The 24,236-nt window shown below is 38.4% G+C and overlaps 1 protein-coding gene across 1 annotated transcript in view; it reads right to left on the reverse strand.

Moving 5' to 3' along the window:
• SLC9A9 (solute carrier family 9 member A9) overlaps positions 1–24,236 on the reverse strand; it is a 164,962-nt gene that overhangs the window by 101,048 nt on the left and 39,678 nt on the right. Inside the window, 2 exon segments of the mRNA XM_071566866.1 lie at positions 890–995; positions 1,813–1,951. Of these exon segments, the coding sequence (XP_071422967.1) occupies positions 890–995; positions 1,813–1,951 (245 nt within the window).

Genomic DNA, 24,236 nt, shown 5'->3' on the forward strand with positions numbered 1-24,236 from the left:
AGAGAACTCAGTAAAAATGCAACTGTTGGCTTCAAAAGGCTTTGAACAATTTTTGCAAACAAACTAGCGTGGGCTGCACCATCGCTCCATTAAGCAATTTTCTTCTCCTGACTAGAGCACTAGATTTCAGGGGCAACAGTCTCAAGATCATGAAAACAATCAGTGTCATACAAACTTTGCTCTTTTCAATTACATTACACAATAGGTTGCTGTGTAGGTGAACTCTATCTATTTGTAATTTTTGCCTAAACTTCTGTATACTCTTTAATAAAGGCTCTGGGTATGTCATTAACTGGCATTGTACAATTTCTTTCCCAGCATTAATAAAAACCCAGTCAGATCAGACATCTTTCTACCCGTCACTGGGACATGGCTGTGCCTTTCCTGTTGCTAAAGGTGTTCATGGAGCTGAGCAAGGAGATTCTTTTTTCCCCAGGTACAGAGGAGGTAGCCACTGGCAATGTTGAGGATGGCCTTGTCCTCTCATTAGTCACTGATAATTGAGAAAAATGGGAAGGGACCAGGACATGCCCTGTATGCAGAGGAACACACTGACTGATAGTCACAGGGCCTGCACGTTTGCTGCCTTGTACTTACTGCCACCTTTGGACCTATAGCTTGGCAGAAAATGTTGGGATTTGCAGTGGGGCTAATAGGGATGGGATAATCTAGGGAAGAAAGACTGAGAACTTGAGCCTGATCTGATATTTCTTTGTCTGGAAGAACTATTCAATGTCTCTTGATCTTCTTAAAGATGAAACAATATTCAGTATAGCAATGGGCTTTTAGAAGATTTTTATATGATATCATGCTTAAAATAAACATGCACTTTATCCACATTAGAGGAATATTATAAAACTGCTTTTATTCAGTAAAATTCAACACTTACCTGTAAGCCCAGCAGCTTCTGCTGATAAGAAGGCACTCCAGGATAGGAGGAAAAACAGACCAGTCTCCAAAATAGGAAACTCACACAGCTTTGTAAATTTTGTCAAGTGCTAAAAGATTACTAAGGAAAAATAAAAACCCAACTGTTTTTTAAGCTAAAATTGCTCCCAACCTGATAAAGGATGAAAGACAGAAAGCTTCCGCACCATATTCATTTATGCAAGTTGATTTAAGGAAAAACTGCACAGCTTCTAATTTATCTCAAAGAGGAAAATCCAGAACAGGTTTTGAAGTAAGGTATTTTAAGTACTTTTGTGGGGTTTGAATTAATACCTAGTTGGTTGAATTTGATATTCTTTTTCCCAGGTAAAGGAAGTAATTTTGTCCAGTTTTATAAACAAACTGGCATTTGTTTACCCTTGCATCAGTTTCCAAAAGGTGAAAATCACTGATCTTTCTACAACACCATTTTACATGAAGAACTGCAAAACCCAAGAAAAATCGCAGGGCAACAGATAGACCTTTAATTTCTATCTTAGATAAACTGTTGGAGTTGTCAGTCAGTAACACCGACTCAATGTAGCGTTTCCCTTGTGTTTTTGTATAATTGCTGCTAGCCTGTAGTTCAAAAATCAGTTACTGTATTTAATAAACTCATGTTTAAACCTCAAAATACTTCAAAACACTTTCCTTAAGTACAATTATTTACAAGTAGCAAGATAAAGACCAGCGTCTTGCCTAATGTTAAAAAGAAATTTGAGTATAAAGTTCTTTGTGGATTCTGACAAACATTTTCTGTCAATTTATGATTTGTCTGTTCGTTTGCAAAGACTTGAATCTGGAGTAAAAAAAGTCAGGCTCAAACCAAATATGGTCAGTCTTAGATATCACATTTTTTACCCCAAAACAAACCATAAAGGATATTAAAGCTGTGACAATGGCATAAGAGGATCCCATGACAAATGATCCAGCAAAGATTGCCAGGAAATTTCCCACTGACTGGAAGAAAGCAGCAGCATCAAAAGCATTGGGATTCTCCTTAGGACTGTAAATGGATATAGAGCTGAAAACAAAACAAAGGGGTTGGGAAGAGGGAAAGAAAAAAGAATAACAAACTCAATTACATTGTTACAATTTTGGAATCACTAATTGAAAATGAACATTTTCATGGACTCAAAATGCAAAATGAGGCTTCTCTGGGCCAATAGTAGATGAGAGCAAAGCAGATAGAGACTGGGAGAACCAATTTATTTTCAAGGGATCACACTGGAAATCGATAGTCTCCTGCCAGTCAGTAACATTTGTGTACTAGAAGTGCCATAAACAATATTGTTTGCAGGCCAACTAAACATTAAAAGGTGGTAGGTGTATAAGAAAACTGCAGGGAAGATAGATAACTTTGAATTATTTATTAGCCATGTGTCTTCAGAGCAGTTGCATATTCCCAAATGTTCTTGATAAAAAGTGCAGCTTTGTGGCTGAGGCTCAAATGGGGGACACAAATCACAGCAGATACCAAAAGTGCAGCAGCAATTTTGTCATAAACCACCAACTAGTTCCATTTTTGGTGTCCCTTCATCACTAGAGCTGAAGCCAAATCAAGAGCTCAGCAATAGGAAACCTTGTGGACAGAATGAATGTTGTTCCACAGAAAGAAACTGCTGCAGTTTCCAAAGGTCATCTCATGTATCCCAGCCCTGAGTGCAGCAATTTTGACTATTTTGGAATGGGAAGTGATGCCACCAAAGCAAAGATGCTGTGCACTAAATAAGTTTTGAGTGTCTCAGTGTTATTTGCCACCAGTCAGTTATTGGCCAGAACAACAGTAACTCCATGTGTGTGTGTGTGTGTCTGTCTTTTTTTTTCTTGTTGAAATGTTATATTTAACAGATGAAAAATAGCTCTAAGCCTCCCAAACTAATTAAGCAACATTTTTGATTTTTGTGTTCTGTTGCTTTGAGTACTCCAGGTCTTTTATGTTGGTTGTCAAAGAAAATGTACTGAGCTTGGCATTGGATTCCAGAATGCAGCTTGGGTTGCTGGAAAATAATCAGTATTTTAAGCATTAAAAATTTAGAATGTTTTAAAAGTTGTATTTTGAGCTTTTGCATATTAAGAATGTGATCCTTGCAGTCTGCTGTCTTTCACTTGGAGATAAGGCTTAGAGTTGAAGGATTTCTAAATAGTTGCATGCAAATAACATGAAGACCTGTGAAAACAGTTCTCATGCTTTCAGTCTGCCAAAAATGGCACAGGGTTTCTCATGGCATGTGGTGAAGGTCCAATAATTATGAGGGGCAAATACTCATCTACGACAACAGGAGTAACTAAGCACTAAAATCTGCCATCTCCAATTATGCTGATTGGCACCACTACAGAACTAGTGAGATAATTTGTAGTGGAAAGTGCTGTTGATATAAGGACACAAATATTGTTGGCAGAGGAAATGCTACTCAGCAACATGTTGCTATCTAAATTTTCAGTTCTTTTTCAACTGTGGCTCTCTTAGACCAGGGTTCAGGTATAATTCTTGGCTTCTCTTGCCTTCAGATTATTCCTGAAATGTTTTTCATCTCTGGCCTACTCAAAATTTATTGGTTTAGACCCCACATGAAATAAAGAACTATATTAAGCCATAGACATATTCCCTAAACTGACAGAATCCTATCAGCTGTGATACTGTATGTTTATAGTCTAATGTAGTATGTCTATTGTGTGTTCTTAGGGAGGGCTTTGCTCTAGCTGGTTGTATAAAGTTGAAACTACTTGGTAATGTAACCAGAACTGTTAGATTTAAAACTTTTAGGTGTGTCTTGACAGCAAAGCAGCCACTTTGTTCTCTGATGTTTACCCCAAACAAATACACAGAGACTTCAGCTGCTGTTCTGTTCAGCTTAATGAATTATAAATCAGGAAATGATCTTTTGTTCCACTGGCACTGCTGACAGCATTGGGTGGAGAATTCAGAGAGGTCAGCCCAAAATCAAGGAAAATGGGTCTGTTACATGGGCTCTGCTCATGGTAGGGATGCTCAGAAATGAGAAGTGAAACAAAAACAATCTTGACATGGAGTGAAAGTTTAATAGTCAAATGTAAGCTATACTAATTAAATGAATTTTTATTAAGTATGTTAACATTAAAGCCAGAAAAGTTGACTTTATTAAGACCAGTTAGGGCTCCAGCTTGCCTTACAATTTACCAGCAGCTTTCAGGTGCAAAGAAAACTAGAAGAAAGCATCCTATTGTTAAGGTAGCTGTTTCAGGAACAAATATGAAGTGACTCATTCTCACTGGGAAATTTTCCTACTCAGTATGCCCCTGAAACCCCATGATTTTTTAAAAGCACTACAACACAGCATACACAGCATGCTGACTGTGGTTCCTGGTTTAAATCTTTCTAGAACTCATGTTTCCCTGCAGCTCAAAGAGTATTTACTTCACATTTTCATTCTGCATTATTCTAGACCTATTTTTTTCTGAATATGTTTCTTCTTTAACACTAACTTTTAACCCTTTCAACCATCAAAACACACAGTAATTTACCTGGCAGTTTTTCTATATATGCTGTTATTTAACAGAACAAGATTTTATCCTGTTTATTTATTCCAGTACTTCCTGCCAAACCAATTATTTGACCTAAAAACAAAATTGCAAAGTTTAACACTGGAGAGAGCCATAATTAAAATTATAGTGCCTCTACTCTTCTTCCTTTTCCTCAGAGAGCAATTCAAGAGGCATGCTGGCACGATTTGCCATTTCTGCTACTGCTCTGTGTGCCTGGTACAAAAGGGGTTGATTGCAGTTCATTAATAAGCAGAGTGGGAGAGTTTGATACTAAATTTCAAACTGTGTTTAGTTTTTAGAGGCTGTCTAATTGCTGAACTAGTTTAAGAAAAATAGGGTTTATTTCTGTAAATTTGTATCAGAGGTGGATTAAGAGAATCCTCAAAATAAATGCAGTAGAAAATTGCTTTCAGAGACTGACAAGTTAACAGAATTAATGGCAGAGACATGCTTTATCTGTCACCCACAATGAGATAGAATGGAGAGATAGAAATAAAAGAATTTTGTTGGATCCTCACTGAATACCCAATATTCTTATCTCACAAACACCTGCCCCACTCTCTACTATCGGTCTATATGTAAGTTTGGTAAACTCTGCCTCTCCTTTAGGTTGGAATTAGGAATAATGCTTAGCTTCCTGGATGGATTTTATAAAGTTTAGGCAGCACTTTCTATATTAGGAAGTTATTTAACAGATCCTTTTTTATTTCCAGTTCTTCGGTGCTTCCTGGACCAAACAGCCCTGAACAGGCTCAAGTGCTTTCACAGCTTTAAAGAAGGAAATCTAGGCAATATTTATTCACACAATAAATTGCAGGGTAGGGTGGTAGATTTTGCTTGAAGCAGATACGGGGATTAACAGTTTGAGTCAGTTGTACCACACTAACCATTCCACTTCTCCCCTCCCCTCATCTGCTAAGATCACTTTAGGATGAAAGCTCACCATGACAAACACTCTTTCAATCTCTGGACTGCTCAAGGGATCTGACACTAAAGGTCTGCATGACAGAAGTGCTATTGCAATAGAAAGCATCCAGTCACCTTTCCAGTTACATTTTCATTGAATACCTTTTACATCTTCAGCTATTTTTGAGGATTATTCTTTAACTAGTGGAAAAGATTAATTTTTTTATACAACCAAAGTGATTGCAACACCTATATCACATGAATCAGAAGGAAAATGTGTGCAAACATCAGAAATTTCCCAATAGAATTATGTAGAATCAATTATTAGAAATAACCAGTAGTCAGACTGCTTTATTCCTTTCTTCCTCTTTCTATTTGAACAACATGCAAACAAGCAGCTTATTATCTTTGGACAGGAAGATTTCTTTCCACTTGCAAAGTCCAAGGGCTTCCCTTCACCCAGTGGCCTTCTTCCTATTTACCACTTTATCATGCACCACATAATACTGCACAGAAGAGAATGAGGAACAATGTGAGGAAAATTAAAAATACCTGAAGATGCAGGAAGGTCAAATGTTCCTTAAAATACCTTCATTGAATGAAGTGGATCTCCCTCAGGTGACAAATAATTATAGAATTACATTGCAATTTCATCAGCTGCTAATTAAGAAAAATAAAACAGGCCAGAAAAAAAGGATTCCAGAGTTCAAGGTTATTTTTAAGAAGGAAAAAAAGGTTATTTTTCTTGACATTATAATATACAGAAAAAGGTAGGTCACTACACTGTGTTAGAAAACTTGAATCTTTCAGAGAAATGAATTGAACTGAACAATTTCAGTTCCTGCGCAACTTTTTAATTCTAGAGTTTTCCTAAAAGTGTTAGAAGCAAGCTGAAAAGACAGAAGTGTAATTTATCCAGAAAGTCAGTGTTTGAACTACGAGCCAGCAGTGAAAGCCCATGGATGGCACCACACACCTACATCTTCTCTTGGTAGGTTTTAGGTTAGTAAAGCTTTCCAGGTTTGAGCTCCTCACACAGTAAGAGCAGGAAGATGAACTATAAAAATAAAAACAAGTGAGGAAGGATGGGATGTGAGTGTGCCAAGCCAACAAGAGCACATATGAAGCAGAGAAGGTTTGCAGACAATTAAGGCAAAACAGAGACACACTAGTGCAGGAAGGCTTCAGGGCTATCAAAACCAGCCAATCTGTAACAGTAGTTTTAAGGCAAATACACGGAGATCCTCTAGGTGAAAATTTCAACAACAAACACTGTATTTTTCAGAGGTGTTTAAAACAGTGAGCAATAAGTAGTACTAATGCACAGAAGGTGCACAAAAAGAACACAGATGAATCTTCTGGACATCCTTCTGTATAGAGAAATCTGTCTTCCTGGAATTTGTGCCTGACCATATTTGCATAGTTTTAGATATTTAATGCTCCTTAAACATGGAATTCATTGAAATATGCATGTTAAACTTTGTATTTGTACATGTACAAGAGCTGCAAAAGGAAAAAAACCCAAGGGGTACTGGTGGTTGATTTGCTGCCTGAGTGGCCAGTGTTTGAACCTCCATTTTTCTGAATATCTAAATCTTTATTCTCCTTGACAATGCAGCACATCATGGTTTTTATTCCAATCACAGCCTAGTTTCAGCCCACTGCTACTAGTACTATTGCTTTTAATTTTAGATAGAGGTCTAGCAGTTATTTTAGGAACTATTTTCTATCTGGGATCACACTGTTCCTTTTTCTCTGTGTTGTGGCTTTTGCTTCTCTTTTCTGACCTTACTTTTGTTCCTTTGTAATCTTTTCCAGACTTTTTAAACTATTATAGGACATTTTATCTTGGTGACTTTAAACCACACTAACACTTACTGTTGTTGCATGTGAGGTTTTAGTGTTTATGGAAACCTTCTCCAAACAGATTTATGATCAGTTCAAAGGGACTAGCTGATGGCAGATATCAAAGCCCCAGCCATGCTGGAAAGGTGAAGCTGTCCCAGACCCTGTGGAAAATGCAAGGTCTCTCATTTATGAGGAAAGGCAACATCTGCATTAAAATAGGAAAAGAAAATCAGGCTCTCTGCTAGATTTTCACATAACATAAAACATTACAGGCTTATTCTGCTGATACACTCAGGCTCCTTTTTAGGTGACACAAAGCATGTCACTTGACTTGGGCAATTAGAAATCAGTTTAGCTCATCAGGAGTCATTTTTGGCTGCTGCTGCTAAATATTTTTTACCCTGGTAATGGTTTTCTTCTGTGTTCAGGCCTGAGCTGACACGTGGCAGCGCCTTGTCAGAGAAAACAACAAATAGTTTGCATTGTTCCAGGCAGACTTTCCCTAAGGCAGATCTTAGTTCTTATCTACCCCCAAACGTCAGAGACTGCAGAAAAAACTGTATTTCTCCCTCCTCCTGTGTCTCCCCACCCATTACCCTTAGGAAGCCTGCTCTGCCTCCGTAGGAAACCTTGGAAACCATCTATCATGGTGATCCCGTTCTTGCCCTGAAAATTCCATCACCTCTGCCTTAAAAGTCTCTGGTAACTCACCCAGCTTGAAGAGGTTGAACCCAAATACCCCAGTGCCCAGGGAAAACCTCTGCAAGTCCCTCCTGACAGAGATGCTGGACACAGCCCATTCCTCTGATCCTGCTCAGAACTCAGTCACACAGACCTGTAGTCACTAAAGACACGTAGAAGGGAGATGTGAGATGATAGTTTTGACAATGAGTAATGACCTAATGGACCTGCAGGCTGAACAATTTCAAGTCTAAAGTTGTCTGATTTGGTGTGGAGCTTCTCTGCCCCCATGAATCTGAGAAATGGTATGTGCTGTCATCTGTAAAAGCATTTTAACTTCTCATTCCCTTGTTCTAGGCAAATGCTATCCTCTTTTTATCCTGGGCAGAAAGAAATCCTGATGAACAGCAAGGTGGGCTTAAAATCTATGTAAAAGAAAACTAAGGCTTTAATAGTAAAATATGTTTGCGTATATCTGTGGCTTGATGTAGTCAATCTCAAATGACTGCTATTGCCTCTAAATGTCTAATTTTCATATATATATTTGAAAATATCACAGTCTTTTTCCAGTGACAACTCTTTTCCTGTCCCGTATCTTTGAGAGGAATGAAGCACATCAGCAGAAAACAGATGGGTGATAGTGGGTCACCTGCATGTACTGCATTCTGTATTATGCACCTGACTGTCCTTACCTATGAGCTGATGATATCACAAGGCACATAAATTATACAGTTCTGTGCCTGAAGATGTTATCCTTTCTCATTTGGATATCACAACTGTAATCCAGCTCACTGTTTAATTCCCATTCTTTTCAAACCTTGCATGAAGAGACAAGGCCTATCTAAAGCAGCTTGAATTCTGTCCTCCAAGTTAGGGATCTCTCAATAGTTCATCAACTATGAAGATGAACACAATGCTAAGAAAGCAGAAACAAAGAATCAACCACCAAGGAACAGAAAAATATATGTCAATTATTTTTGTGTTAATATGAAGAGCTGGATTTCTTCTCTGCCTTGCAGATCTCTCTGTAATCAGTGATGCTTATGCAAAATGGAATTTACAAATTAGAACAGTACTGTAAATATACAGATTATTTTTCTACATAGAAAACATGACTGCAAAAGGTACAAATCACTAACGCCTGAGTTAACAAGAAACAATGAAAAAGGAAAAAACTCTCCAGTCAGTATCTGGAGGAAAAAATAGAAATAGATTTCTGTGTTATTTAAACCAATACTGCTGCATCATGGTAACTGTGTCATCAAGGGAATTAGATGTGCTGTATGTGCCAACACTACTGCTAATGCTTGTCCATGAGCCTGAGCAATCTTTGCCTCCCCACCCCTGATATCTGGGTCAAGAGCTGCTGCCCAATTCCAGCTCTCCCAGTTCCAGACCTGACCATCTCAACTTGTAACACGATATAATGATTTGTATTTCTTCATATACAGCTTGATCTTTGCCTCCTCTCAGCTTTACCTTATTCTCCTTCATGATAGTGTTCTTCACCTTTGTATTGTCTTTCAATCTCTTGACTTGTGAGCCACTAGCCTTCAAAGTTACTTATAACACAGCCGATAAATATTTATCAGAAACCTTTACACAACGTTCCATTTCTGTGACAGTTCTTACCATTAACAGGGTGATGAGACCCTGGAGTAAGAATTTTCAATGAAAATTATATATCTCTCTTGAAAGACAAAAATTGAATTAATGTGTAATTGCAAGTGTTCTGTCAGCATAGGCAAGTTTAATGTGCTCTAGGAGGTCTGATTCGATCCCCACCTCAGGATTATTTGTGCAAAAGTGGTAAAACATGCTACTGTGGGACTTAATTTACTCTACACACACAGAGTGCAAAGAGTAGATCAGAGCGCACTAAAAAGACACTGACTGATATGTCCATAAGAGGTAGGGAAGGCAACTACTGGAAGAATGGGGAGTTTTAATTAACCCTCCGCTTTTGTACTGAAATTTTTGGGCTAACTCCAGGATGAGACGATGAAGCCTTTCATCTATCCTTGTCTTTTGCAGTGACTGCAGTCTTGCAAACAAATATGACTTTTAGCTACATCAATTGAACACTACCTCCCTATTGATAAAATGATGTAGCCTGATGGTTGCCTGCATGGGGTATTAGGATGCTGCAGCAGATTCCCACAAAATGACTGTGATTTACTGTCATTCTGCTTGAGCTCCCTAGATGAGAAACTGCCTCAAATTACCTTCACAAGAATGAGTATCTGAAGCAACTCCACTGACTCAATGCAGTTGTTCTAGATTTACACTGGTGTTACAAAAAAGCAGAATATGACCCAAGAACTTTCAGGGAGGTTTTAAGAAGATTGGTTACCCATGAAAAAATCCTTTGCCCTTGTGGGCAACTAATAGAGATTAAGCTGAAACAGTTTGCATTAAACCTTTATTGAATAGTTATTTTCTCAGGAGGAGCTTAAGATTGAAATAAAAGAAAATGATGTATATTTTATGCCAGATAGTACTCCCTTCACTTGGGGTTTGACTCATCATTACAACACTGCAGGAGAACTCACTACACCTGTGTGCAGCATGAAACACCAGGGATGAACAGCAGCCTTCCCTTTGTAATAATGGCTGGTTCTCATCCTTCACAAATGCACAGTCCTGCTCACCTCAGCTTCCTCCAGGGTTTCAATCAAGTTCCTGAGACTTCGCTGGCTAAACAGCACTACAGTGCACTATGACCTTCTTGAAATTCCATTGAATGAGTCTGAAGAAAGGGATGGAGGGGCAATATCAGATTATTTCACTCATCAATGGGAGAACATACACAGTAAGTTCTTATTTCATATTCAGAAAGGGTTGGGGATTTTTTTGGGGGTTTTTTGGGTTTTTTTGTGTGACTGCTGCTTAGGAAGATCCTGAGATTTGTGTACAGAGCAGGACAGTGGGGGACCTCATGCTGAATGTAATTGGTGAAGATAAGGTGCACTGAGTCCCATAAAAATGAGATTGAAAGGAGTCTGAAAAATATGTCTAAAGTTTTTTCTGTTTCAGTGTTCTCATGCTCTCCTGCCTAAGACTCTCTAATGTGTAATAAATAGGGAAAAATGTGATCCTCGGTATGTGTCTACAACATGGTATGTCATCCCTGTATAGTCTGTGTGTGTAAAATAGATTTTATCATAGTCAGAATGGGTTTAAATAGGAAAAAACTACGTTTCATGTAGCATTTCAATATCTGGAGTACAGTTTGTCTGTCTCTTACCCAGACTCTTGTGATTTGTTTTAAAAAAAAGATTAATGCTCTGAGAACTGTTGTAAATAAATGCAAGCAAAAGGGGCCATGTGATTTCTAACATACCCACGCCATCCTTTAGATGACCTTACTTCAGTCCTGACTTGAAGCAACCTTGAGGTCGGTGCCAAATGTCCCTCTTTAGCCCCATTTTACTGGGGAAAACAGTGCTCTTATCTCAGGTAACACTGCAAGTGATGTGAAGGAAAGGACAGTTTGCTCTGAACTATATTGTATTAGCATTGCAAGCTGCCTGTGAAGTGTTCCTTTGCATTAGAGATCAGCACTGCTCAAGGATGGGTCACATCCTTTTCCCCAGACACACCCCATGTTCTCGGTTGCTGTTTCTGTGCTTCACTTGACAACTCAGCTGGTATGGGAATGGGATTTTCAAAGCCTGATACCCCTATTGATTTTTTTCATGTGCCCACCAAGCAGATGATAATTTTTGCCTCTTGCTAATCTGGATTTGAGAGGAGCCAGTAATCTAAAGAAGAAAATCTTTTTAATCTCTTGAGCTGTTCAATCCCACCTACATTTCGTTATTGAAAATATTTTCTATATTTTTCTTTTCAAAAACAGAACAGCTAGGGAAAAATGACTTGGGCATTGTCTGAATGAAATACTATCCTGATAACAAAGCTTTTCTCACAAATATTAGTTCCACCTCTATTGCTTTATAATAAATGGTTGCAGCTGTTGCTATGGCAATTTTCATTTTTAAAAATGTATCCAAGTGCAGACAAGAAATGCAGCTGCTGTTATGAGAAAGTCTAAAATAAATCCAGATGTGAATTGTATGCTCTAGTGTTGGCAGTAATAATGTTAGAAATAAAACACGTTCCATGCTTTGTTTTCTCGATGTGCTGGAGCTGAGGTTCAGGATTTAGGGATATTCTGAATTGTAGGTCTCTGTTCCTGATCCAAATATAGCAAATGAACAGAATGAAATTTCACCTTAGGGAAAGTCACATCTCTTGCCACAAAAAACCTGGTCAGCCTTGCATAGAGAATGGCAGTAATGTTCCTGTAGGAGAAAGGTGGGCCTGAGGTTCTCCTCATTTACCTTTCTGCTAAGATGCTAACATTATATTTTTTACAGCCTATTAAAATTAAAATCCAAGCTATGATAGAAATTTTTAAAATGTACTATTACCTATTACTTGCTGCGTTATCACTCTGTAGCCTAAAGTTTTTTAACATCTTTGCTATAGCTTCAATGTTAGAACATTAAACCAAAACTACTGGGCAGTGATCTACAAGGAAAATGCAACCCAAGTCCCAACATGCATTAATAATAATCTGCTGGAAAAATCCACTGTGCTGGGAAAATATAGTCGATGTAAGTCTCTTTAGGGAAAAAACTACTTAAAGACAGAATTTCTGAGAAGGTGACAGAGGAATAGGTACAGACTTATTTCAAAGTGAAAAAATTAATTTGGAGTTATATCTCTAGTAAATGCTGACTGAAGAGCAATTGCACAGAGCCTGAGCAAAAGAGGTGTTTAGAGGCAGACGGTGTAGTCTGTCAGAGGAGGGGACTTGGGCAGGATGGCAGATGGGCTGAAAGGTGGCTTTGCATCTACCTTGTACCTTTTCTCCTTCCTGGGAGCTGCGAAAGGCTGCTTTGGCTGCAGCCATTCCAAGCTGTATGGACTGTCGCTGGCTATCCACAGCCTCAGGGGTTCCTTTCAGCAGCTTGAGGCTGCTGGGAACACAGACGTGGCAGCTGAACCTGGGGGAAATTGTTTGGCTCAAGCGTGAAGTCAGTGCTGATTATGACACCTGCCAAAAGCCTTTACTCTGGAGCATTGCTGAGCTTCACTCACGGTGAAGTAAAGCACAGAGGAGGAATCCCCACCTAGGTAGTGAAGTTGATGTGGATAGGATTTCAGTCCTAAATGCTAAATAGTATCAAAATAGTAAAACATTCTCTTTAAAGATTACAGCAAGAAGAGACAACAAGAAAACACACACACTCACACACTCATTCTATAGCTGACTTGCACCTTTGGAGATATTCTACTGAAAACACCTGGAAGTCTGTATTTCTTTAATCTTGGTAGAGAAGTTTCAAATGATAAGTCATCTGTAAGCCTTGCTACATAAGCACAGGCCACTTGAAGAATAATTTAAAAGCTAGTGGCAATCTAGAAAATAATCTGGATAATAAAATCCTAACCCTAACCCCTCAATTTCCTAGGTATAAATCACTTAATCAAAAAGACTTTATACCAAATATACTGGATGGGAGTTGATAAGAATTGATAAGAATACATTAGTCATAAGTATATATGCTAAGGTTTTTGGACATACAACCGCCAGCTGATCATGAACTATTTCTCAATGGTAAGATTAAAAGAGTTAAGGAACATCTTCCTTTGTTTAAAATTAATGTATATGCTGTTGGCCTCTTCAACACACTGTAGAAAATCTCACAAAATGATAGGTAGCCAAAAAAGACAATTTTTCCTTCTGGCTTTATAAAAACTCCATTGACTTTTGGATAAACATTTAGTATAATGCACTAATTTTCACCACTTAGTTTAAAAATAAATACTTTCCATAGACAGGCAGTTCTATGAAGCTTAAACACAGCTATTAATGAGATGAAAATAATTCTGAGTAGCTTCATTACCCTCATAATTACTAGAATGTAGGAGTCTTGGCTCAGAAACTTTTGCATTCACCTCACTCTATCACTGCACAATGAAAACACTCTTGTAGTTATGGGCTAAATCCTGCTAACACTAGAAATAGAATGTAAAACTGAACATCCTCAAATGAGAGTTTACAAATACCTTTAGCATAACTCTGTAGGAATAAAGATATTGTAATAAAGAAGATGTATGCTGTTAAACAGTTCAGGAGGTTGAAACAGTTTCTTCAAGAATATTTTCATGCAGCTGTAACCCTCTCCCAGTGTGCCTGAGTCAGGGCACAGCAGCCTGGTAGGCACTTTATGATTCTCATTTCTCTCACTATCCTCTGCTGTGCTTGCTACAGATCAGTAGAACAATGTAGAAAGAAAGAACGGTTTGATTTTTTTAAGTCAAAATAAAGTAAACATTAAATGAATGGGGATATAAATGAAAACTATTTAATTTTTGTGAGGTTTTGTAAGAGAAATTACTAAGGAAAAAATATGAGTATCAGTTAATTCAATGGATTGATTAATTCAATGGGATGCTACTTTGTTCAAAGTTTTAATCATATTTAAACCTTCCCTTTCAAAATCCAAAATCTAATGCCACTAGCTCTCCCTAGAAAAGTGGTGAAATTTCTTTAGGAATCGAAACAACATACACATATGCATATTACATTCAGAATATGTAGGTGATTAGTAATTAGTTGGGAAAATCAAAGTACCAAATGCATTAAGAGCAAACTGATAACAAGCATGGATTTCTTTCTTTGGTTCAATGGTTTTTACAGGGAATATTCATAGGTCCCATTGTCCTAAACATAGTAGAAAGGAACAAGCATTGTCACACTGGCCTCTCTCAGGGCCACTTGCACAACTGCTGCCCTCAGTGTTTCCTGTCTTTCAATTATGGCTTGTGACTTTGCCAAAATGCCACCATTGAAGCTACACTTTCACGTTGCATTTGCAATTTCCAAGAAGACCTTTTTTTTCTTCTCTTTTTGATATTTTGCAGATCCAGTATAGAGAGAACACATTTGTGCTTATCTTGGACAGAAATCTTGCAGCCATGTAATTACAAAGCTTTCTCACTGTACCACTTTGAAATTCAGACCTGTCATTTCTAATGGGAGGAAGGAGGAAATTACCCATCTGTTACTTACACATCTTTCACCTAGTGAAAATGTGGCAAAACTGTGCAAATTTTTAAGGTTACTGAAACGTTTAGTTGACAAATCTCAATGGAGATCTGATAAACTTCATCAACTAAAAATCTCAGATCTCCTGTCTTAGGCCTGTGCCATCTAAAACATAAGTATGTTTTTACCCTGCAATTGCTGCTCCCCCAGCTCTGCCAGCTGCTGTGTGCCCAGCTTTCAGAACTGACCAGCACACAGCTCTCTCTTGCCCTCAGCACCTCCTCTGTTTGTCTCAGTGTAGTCCAGAGGGATAACGAGGAGGTGTGTGTAGCAGAAAATGAAGACGGGCTATCCCTTGGCTTTAGGGAATGCAGGAGATTGGCTTAAGAGTTTACAGTCCCAGTTTATCTCTAGAAATAATTTCTTTCCATCTTAGATGGAAGACCTGAGGACTGGTGACTGCGGCAGCAGAAGTGGAGGAGGTAATGAAATTCAGAGGAATGGGTGGAGCAAGACAGAGATGGTGACCCTGGGCTTGTGAAAAGATAAAAGAGAGAGAAGGAATAAGATTCAGACTAATACAAAAGCAGGCAGAAACAATGAGAGAGTGGAGCTCTATAACCATTAGAACGCATCCTAAGAATAGAAATTTGCTGAGTCTCATAATTTAAGTAGTTGTGAAATGCAGTAGCAAGAGGAATGCAGCCTCTCCTGCCATGCCTGGCACTGAAGGAAGGCAGCTGTATGCTGCTGTTATCAATTATTCTCTTTGCTCAAGTGACAAAAGCATATCCTGAAAACTTTAAAGTTCTCAATCCAAAAGGTGAAACATGCACAGTGAAAATAATGCCTTGAGTATAGAGGGGGGGAGTGGGGTGTGTGTCTGTGTATGAAAAAAGAAAGAAAAATAATATTTGATTAAGATGTTTACAAAAGGTGCCTCTCAACACATTTTGGGGCATTATGTAACTTTTGAGTACTTGATAACATTGATATTATCTTAATGTACTTTATGGATAATTCCCCATACACACAGAAGTGCATATATATATATATATGCACATACAAAAGAATTCCATCGAGAATTATGTCAGTTTTAACAGACTCAGTAGCTTAAGAATTTGAGTCTTAAAAGACCAAGGCTTGCAGTGGGAAGCAGTTTACCTTATACTGCTGTTAGTTAAAACAAAAAAGGCTTAGAGCAGGTTGGAGTGATGACATTCCAATTGCACTGTAGCATATAGTTTCTAGAGGGGTTCACAGAGGGATCACAAGAGACTTCAGTCTTTTCTAGTGTTCCTGGGCAGCCACTGAAAACATGCAGACCATTTTAGGAACAAGTTCTTCCACATAATCACAACGTGATCTCCAGTGAATATCAGACTTTTTATGGAGTTTATCCCGTTGCCACAAATTCTCTGTCTCTTTGAGATAGCTGTGCCCTTCAATACTGTATTTTTGGAAAGGATTTGAGCAGTGAATAGGTATTGGTGGGTACCCAGCAAATGAAATGGCAAGCTCTCAGTCACCTTCCTCATACACACTCCTCCTCTGTCTTCCTTGCCAGGAGACTTGAAAAATATGTTGTTCTACTGCAAGAACCAGACAGACTCTTATGTGCAGTATCTCATCCAGAGAGGATTAAATGAGCTTTCTTTTGGAACACTTCAAGGGAAATAGTATCATACTATCACTTTAAACTGAAAGGGAGTTGTCTCTATAAGTAGAATTAGACTCTGTATGAAATTATCTTGCTTTCAGAAAAATCTGTCTTATTCACTAGAAAATGGTTATTTGGATAAGAAAAAAACATCTGGAAGAGCTCACAAAACAAGCTGACTTGTACCAGGCTGTACTTCAGTTCTGAAGAATTCCCAATAGAAATCTTTGAAATGAAGAAGCTTTGATGCCAATTCAGTCATTTGTACAGAAAATGTGGCTAAATAATTGCCCCTTAGATGTGATTTGCAAGGACTGCAAGCAGCGTTCTTAATTCTAAGCTTCAGTCTTATCAGTCTGTTTGTGTGTAAGTGGACAGAGATACCTGCAGCCAGTCTGATTTGATTGGGTGTGACAAGTACAGACATTCCCAGCTGATTTGAGCTAAGCTACATTTTCATACATCCCTGAGGGCAATATCTATAACATTCCTCACAGAAATATATTCTAGCTTAGTAAAATGCATCTGAAGGCTGCCTATTCAAATAAATTGTACAAACAAACCAGAGCCAATGAGGTAGCTGTGGTGGGTTGACCTGGAGGACAGGTGCCCACACAGCCGTTCTCTCACTTCCCTCCTCAGCAGGATGGGACAGGGGGAAGAAAATAGGATAGGAAAAAACTCATGGGTGAAGGTAAAGGCAGATTAATAAAGCAAAAGTTGTGGGTAGAAGCAAAAAAACCCCCAAAGATTTACTCTCTACTTCCCTTCAGCAGGTGATGGACAGCCACTTCCCAGGAGGTAGGACATGTGTATCTGTGGCAAGTACGTGTAGCAGTTGCTCTAGAAGATAAGCACGGTGACAAATTACTCCCCTGCCCCTTCATGCTTTCTCTCAGCTGTTATTGCTGAGCACATGCCATATGGTATGGAATCTCCCTTTGGTCAGTTTGGGGCGGCTGTCCTGACTGTGTGCTCTCCCAAGCCTGTGCCCACCTGCAGTGGAGGGGGAGGATGCTGCAGAGACAGTGCTGATGCTGTGCCAACTCTGCCCAGCTATAGCCAAAGCCTCAGTGTGTTACCAACACCTCTCCAGCTCCCGCTGGAAAGCACAGCACTGGGAGGGCTGCCCTGGGGAGAGTGGACTCAAGCTCAGCCAGGCCCAACACAGCAGCAAGTAAGACTTTTCGTGTGCATAACTACATACTGAGTAAAATTTTAATGCGGTGCTAATATTGGAAAAAGGGATATGAAATATGAAATGGGAAAAAAATATAATACTGAGAACCACCTCCTGAAAACATTCTGTTCCAAGATTCCATTTTCATACTGAAATTCCAGGTTTAACAGGTATTACAGAAATTCAATAGCACTTTTCCCCCTGATTTAAGCATAACTGGTCTGTACTGTAAGGCTTATGGAGAAAAAAGAAAGTAAGTTTTATTAAAAAAGGACACAAATATTTTATGTGGGATTTCCTCTAATCTGGGAAAGAAGCTCTTTTAAAGTTCCTGCTAATAGCAAGTTTGGTTAGTTTCCCAGTGCTCACATCTCCTGTTCCAGATGGTCAGTGACGTGAAACTCTAATTATCATCAGCAAAATAAGCTGGGACTAAACCCTTCCTCAAAGGTAAAAAGAGCAGATGGACAACCATAATTTCATTATTATAGAAATAATAGAGGGAAAGAATTCCTCATCCACCTTTTAAAATCACTCACTAACTTGTTGCACAATTAACTCCTCGCTCTATTAATTTATAAATTACTCTGTTATTTGGCTGGCTGCATGGCTGCCTGGTATATAAGCCTTTCCAACAGTATTGGGAATAGTAGCCAAACTCATCTTGGCAAAGGGGAACCAGTAAATGAAATGTTTGGGCTGAGCTTCCATCCAGCATTTTCCTTGCTTTCAGGTTTTCAGGTGATTCTGTTTTATTCTCTTCCACAATGTTACAGACAACCCTCCTCAGGAATCTTTGTGGGAATAAAATTATAAATAGTATTTATCTGGAATGATGCAAGGTCTGTATCCACAGATCCAGTTAGTCATTTGCCCAGAATTGTAGCTCACAGGCACTGAAATCCCCAAGTCTTTGACAAGGGTTCAAGGTCATGCAAGTCAGTAGCATGGAGCAAGTCTCCTTATGCCTGTTGGGTTCCAGTGCTGGTCTCACTTTGAGCTGTGATTTATAGGTCAGGTTTTGCAAAGGCAGCCCCTATCAATGCTTGCCATTGCTCAAACTGAGCTCAGACAGGCCTCAGTTCCTGCAGGGCTGCCAAACTAGTAACGTAAAGACAGCTACAGAGAAAGTGTCTGGGGGCAACCCCCTGTATTTCTGACAGAATCTCATTTGTTTTCTGAATTCAGAGTCACTATCTGATTGCAGCATATCACTCATTAAAACTGGCTAGCCTAATTCCTATTTTCTTGCCAGTTTCTTTACAGTTCAGGAGCAGATTTTGATGTTCTACTTAAGGATTTCAACAGAGACATTCACAAAAAATCAACGTAAACCTGTAAAATTGCATCAGAGAAAAATAATCAGGTTTTCCTCTGCATCCCTATGAGTAAGCAAGTTTTCTTCCCTCCAAAGGCTCATAGTTAAAGGTTTATGTATCACTGTCACGATCTGGATCTGTAGTTACACAATGTGCCTTATCCTTGTTTCTGACCATGTCTTGTCTTTTCTCACTCCTGCCTCTTTTCCCTAGCCATGGCTTCACAATGTCCATTTATTGCTTTCAACAGCTCATTCATTTTCTTACTTTCTCTTTCATCTCCTTTTCACCATCTCTTCCCAGACTTGGAAATCTCTTTTCTTTAAGCAAGGAAATGCTGCATGTGTTGATACTTCTTACCTTTTTGTCATGTGTTTGATGGCACAGTGCTTCTATTTCCCTCTTTTCTTCCTTGGCTGCAAGTGTCGCTCTGTGCAGCTTTGTTCAGTAGCTGGCGAGGAATGAGGCTTTTATGCTTTTGAAAAAGAGTCACCTAAGCTGAAGAGTTTTATGTGTAGGTACACTAAAGCTTTTAGTTGTATGCACAAAGGGCCCACTTATGGATAAAGGTGGTTTTTTTACACTATTTCTTATGTACTGGTACACCCAGGATGTGTGAATTACACCTTGCCTGCACTCAGATTTGTGCTGAAAATAAATAGAACTCAGATGAGTTTCTTTTTCACTCCAGTGGCTGAGATTGTAAGGTAAAAGACACTAAGACATTGCAAGAATGCAGGGCTAGCAAAATGGCTAAAAATAGAAGGGCAACTGAGAAAAAAAACATTATTTTTTTCATATTGACTGCTCAATACTGATGCAATGATATTTTTTGCCATTTACTAACAGTGCCTAACAAATCTTAGCATGAGCTTTGGGATTCAGGCTGACAGAATTCACTGTGTTCTTAGACTGAATGAATTCCCAGTTACCTACAGGTGGGGAGGAAACTGAAACAAACTCCTTATTTCTTAATTGCTACACATGATACAAAAGGTTTTGAGATACACATATGGAAGCCCCCAACATCCCTTTTAAAGGACACTTTCTGACTATAACAGCAGTTTGAGGGAAAAATATGAGAACATTCAGCTATCTTTCCTCTGCAAAATTTGTTATTCAATGTGCTGAGGGATCAAAGTGTGGCAAAATCTATACAGAATAATGCTCCAAAAACAGAAGGGCAAAGGATCCAAATTAGAGACAGTCCATGACAAAAGAAAAAAGAATAATATAACCATAAAGGAAGCTTCACATCTACTGAGATATGCAACAAGAAGATACCCATCATAGCTTTCAAAGCCAATATTACTTCCTGCAAGTCCCAGCTCCCAGCTTAATTATTCAGCAGTGTAGTTACAATATCTTTTCTTGTTCTTTATAGAACTACTGATTTTAATATATAATAAACAAGGAATAATAATCAGAAATTGCGAAAAGTAGGAAAGTAACACTTGTAGATAATGGACAGTTGCCTTACTGGGCCAATGACCACATGAAACATAGACTGAATATTTGTACCTATATTTGTAACTATATTTGTCAAATGCCTATTTCTTCCGTCTCTGATTACATTTGCCTCCTGTGTAAAGCAACTTCAAGTTCAATGACATAATAACAGAATTAAACCCACTGAAGTAATAACAGTACAGGTAAACAGATACCTAAAACCGGAAAGGTTTAAAGGTCCATATTCATCTTTTATTTCAGGTCCATTACATCAAAAGAGTTTCTTATATTTTGAAGAGATGTAAATGGTACTGAAATTGGTAATATGATGACTGTGCCTACCAGTAAGAATCACCAGTGTGTCAGAAGGAATTCTACTGTTTTCCTAAGATAATTATAGGAATCATTGTCTGAGAAGATACAGCCTTAGAGGGTGCTCAGCACACACTGAGCTGAACTGTGGTTTCTGAGTTATTTCCCTTGGAAACAGATACTGGTTTTTAATACATTTGTTTAAGTTGCCTTTGTCATCTTTAGAAAGCCCCCTACAAACTTCCAGCAGATTTTCTGCCAAGAAAGAATGGTTTGAACATGGTATTAACTTGCACAAGGTACTACTAGACTAGAATGAAAGTATTTCTTAAGCAAGGAAGAGAAGAAGAGGTATGCTATGATCTGAGTTGGTATATGTTCATCCTGGAAACATTCAAGAGGAGCCATGAAACTAATTTTACAAGGTTTTTCCTCACTGGGCATAGTAAAGCTGACCATTGCTTTTATTGATTTGCCCTCACCCTTTCCTCCTCAATACTATTCCTGTTATCACAAACACATGAAATAATTACAGTTTCTTCTTTATACTTTATTCTACTGTAGTGAATAAGTTTTGTATATACTAAAGAAGAAAGACAAAAGCAAAATGAAACTGTTTATTGCAAATTTTAAGCCACATAAACTATAAAAAAAGAGATCTGGATTCTATGGATAGTTAATTTATCAGGCACAGAAATGGTGTCGTCTGCTGTAGCTAGATCATGAAATATGGATTTGAAATACAACTATTGTTAGAGAAAAATTATATTCCAAGAACTTTGGAAAATGAAATTTTGTCGTTGTGCTAAACTGCTTGGTAAATCTTTGAACAAATCCATAGAAGCTTTTTATGTAGAAGTGTGTAGCAGGCTCTTCTACCAGCACAGATTTTTTAAAGAATAAAAAACAACAAAAAAAGGAACATTGCATATTTATTCCAAACTATCTTATCTGGCAAATAGAGGCTCACTGAATTCCTGAAACAATATTTCTACCGAAAGCATCATTGGAAATATGCATCTCACCAACAGTTACTGTTCTTATCAGCACCAGATTATGTACTAAGAGGATCCATTGCACCTCCAGTTCTTACAGAGTTCTCAAAGTTTAGTCTTTTGGTGTTGGTCCTAGATTTTTGCAAAGGGAGCCTCACAGCCTGGCTGTGCCAAAACCTGGGCCTTATGTCCCCTAAATTTTGCTAATTGGCATTAGTGAACTTTGTGGAATCATGTCACAGTGTCAGGTGTGCTGTGTCCCCTGGCTGCCACCCCCCTGTTCAATCGCAGTGATGGCACGGCCGATGCCGATGTCCCTGATGTCCCTGATGCTGCGGAACTTCCGCTGTCTCCTCGTGTGGGCAGGGGTGAAACCCACCCGGCCCTGAGCAAAGGTCCTGAGCCAGCAGAGAAATGAAGTCGTTTCTTTCGCATAATAATGATTCAGAGGCACCTGACATTGGCTACAATGGAAACATCTCTCGTGTAATGTTCTCTCAAATAATTTGTTAGCAGGGAACACACATCAGTATTCATTACGGCTTTCCACATCCTGCACTCACAGAGCACTCAGCATGAGAAGAATGAAATAGCTCTGCTAAATATACTGTCTCAATGCTAATGACATCTTGAGCTACTTTACAGTCACATCTTGAGCTATTCAGTGCTTTTTCTACAACTTCCACACTTTCTTCATCAAATTTCCCCGCAAATGTGCAAAAATTGTGCCAAGTCCAAGACTCCAGCAAGTGCACTCAAAATATATGCAGATGTTTTCTTCAACAGTGATAGATGTAGTGTATGAAGACAGACCAATGGAAAAGGAATGAAAATGAAACAGAAGGTTAATATTTTTTGTTCAAAAGTAACCATAGATTATTAATTTTCAGCCAGACCTTCACACACACAACTCCAGCTGAAGTTACTGAGGTCCTTCTCAGTTTTGATCTCTAGAATGAAGTCCACAGCTCATAAGTGCCAAAGCACACAGCCAGCTCACTCTATTTGTATCTAAGGCTTCATCTACAAACCTTAGCAATGATGAACGTTCCTGGGGCTGAAATCTTTGCATGAAACAGATCACCTTGAGGGGCACATCCTATGGCATGCTTGCCTACACCTATCCACAGCTAAACAAGCTGCTGCTTTATGTGTTCAGGGAACTGGATGTCAGGTTAAATTTAAGCTAAGAGAAGAGCTTTATCTGTGCTGGAACATTTGTTAAGCAAAATTTTGTTAGTATTTTTGCAAGAAAGCTGAAGAAGTGGAAACCCCAGAAGTTAGAGGACTTTTTAAGTGGTAAAATGATATAATCTGAAATATTTTATCAACATATTCACAACATCATAGACCAACCCCCAAGAAAGCAAAAGAAGTAATTCCATGCAGCACGTATTATGATACAATGATATAAGAAACATAACCTTAAATGATATTTCATTCTGGAAGATACAGAATGAACTCGTAAAGTTCTTGATGTTGAAGTACAATATCTGAAGAACAACTGAGAATGATTTCTTTCTTTAAAATTTTAATAAAGGTACGATAAAATATAATAAAGATATGAAGGTATGATCAATCTTTTCATAAAAGATTCCCATAATCTGTTGTCTAAAATTAAATTCCAGATAGGGAAACAATCTGTAATCATAAAGACTATGTCTTATTTGCTTGTTTTAATGTTAGCATATATAAAATACTTCTACATATAAAGTTTATGATATGAATAGACATAGAAAGTGGACATTGATGAGAAGTTAATTTTCTGGAAAACAAAGGATATAGGAAATATTTGTGGCAGAATTAGTCACACAGGATTTTTTGGGTAAAAGCAGAAATGTATTAATCTAGTAAGTATGGTCTTCTAAGGTTCTGTTATTACTTTTCTTAACTATCTTGAATCCTTGATCTAAAACAGTCTCATAAATGACTAATTTTAACAATTTAAATACTTGTTTTCTTCCAAAATGTTTATTTTCTTTGGGAATTCTCAAAAACTTTTTATTAAAAGAAGACTTTAATCCTCATAATGAAAAGTTGTAGGCAACTCTGCAAGTTACTTTATAGCAGAAAATCCTCATCACATCCACGATGCCCTTGCTTCCAGAGGCCCTTGTGTGTATGAGCTCTCCCAGATGCACAACAGCTTGTTAGCCTTCCTGCAGCCACTGCTGTCAATTCGAGTCACAGTGATCCCTCCTGCATGGATTATCTTAAAATAGCACAGCATAAATGAACTCTTGCAATTATCACAAACACCCAGGTGTTTGGTGTGGAGGGATGGCCAGAGGAGAGCTGCTAAACTGGCCCAGAAAATGTGTGTCCTTGATCAGTGTCTTCTGAGGGCAATTGGCCACAGTGCCTGTACACGCTG

The sequence above is a fragment of the Pithys albifrons genome, chromosome 11, assembly GCF_047495875.1.
Source record: "Pithys albifrons albifrons isolate INPA30051 chromosome 11, PitAlb_v1, whole genome shotgun sequence".
Lineage (NCBI taxonomy): Eukaryota > Metazoa > Chordata > Aves > Passeriformes > Thamnophilidae > Pithys > Pithys albifrons.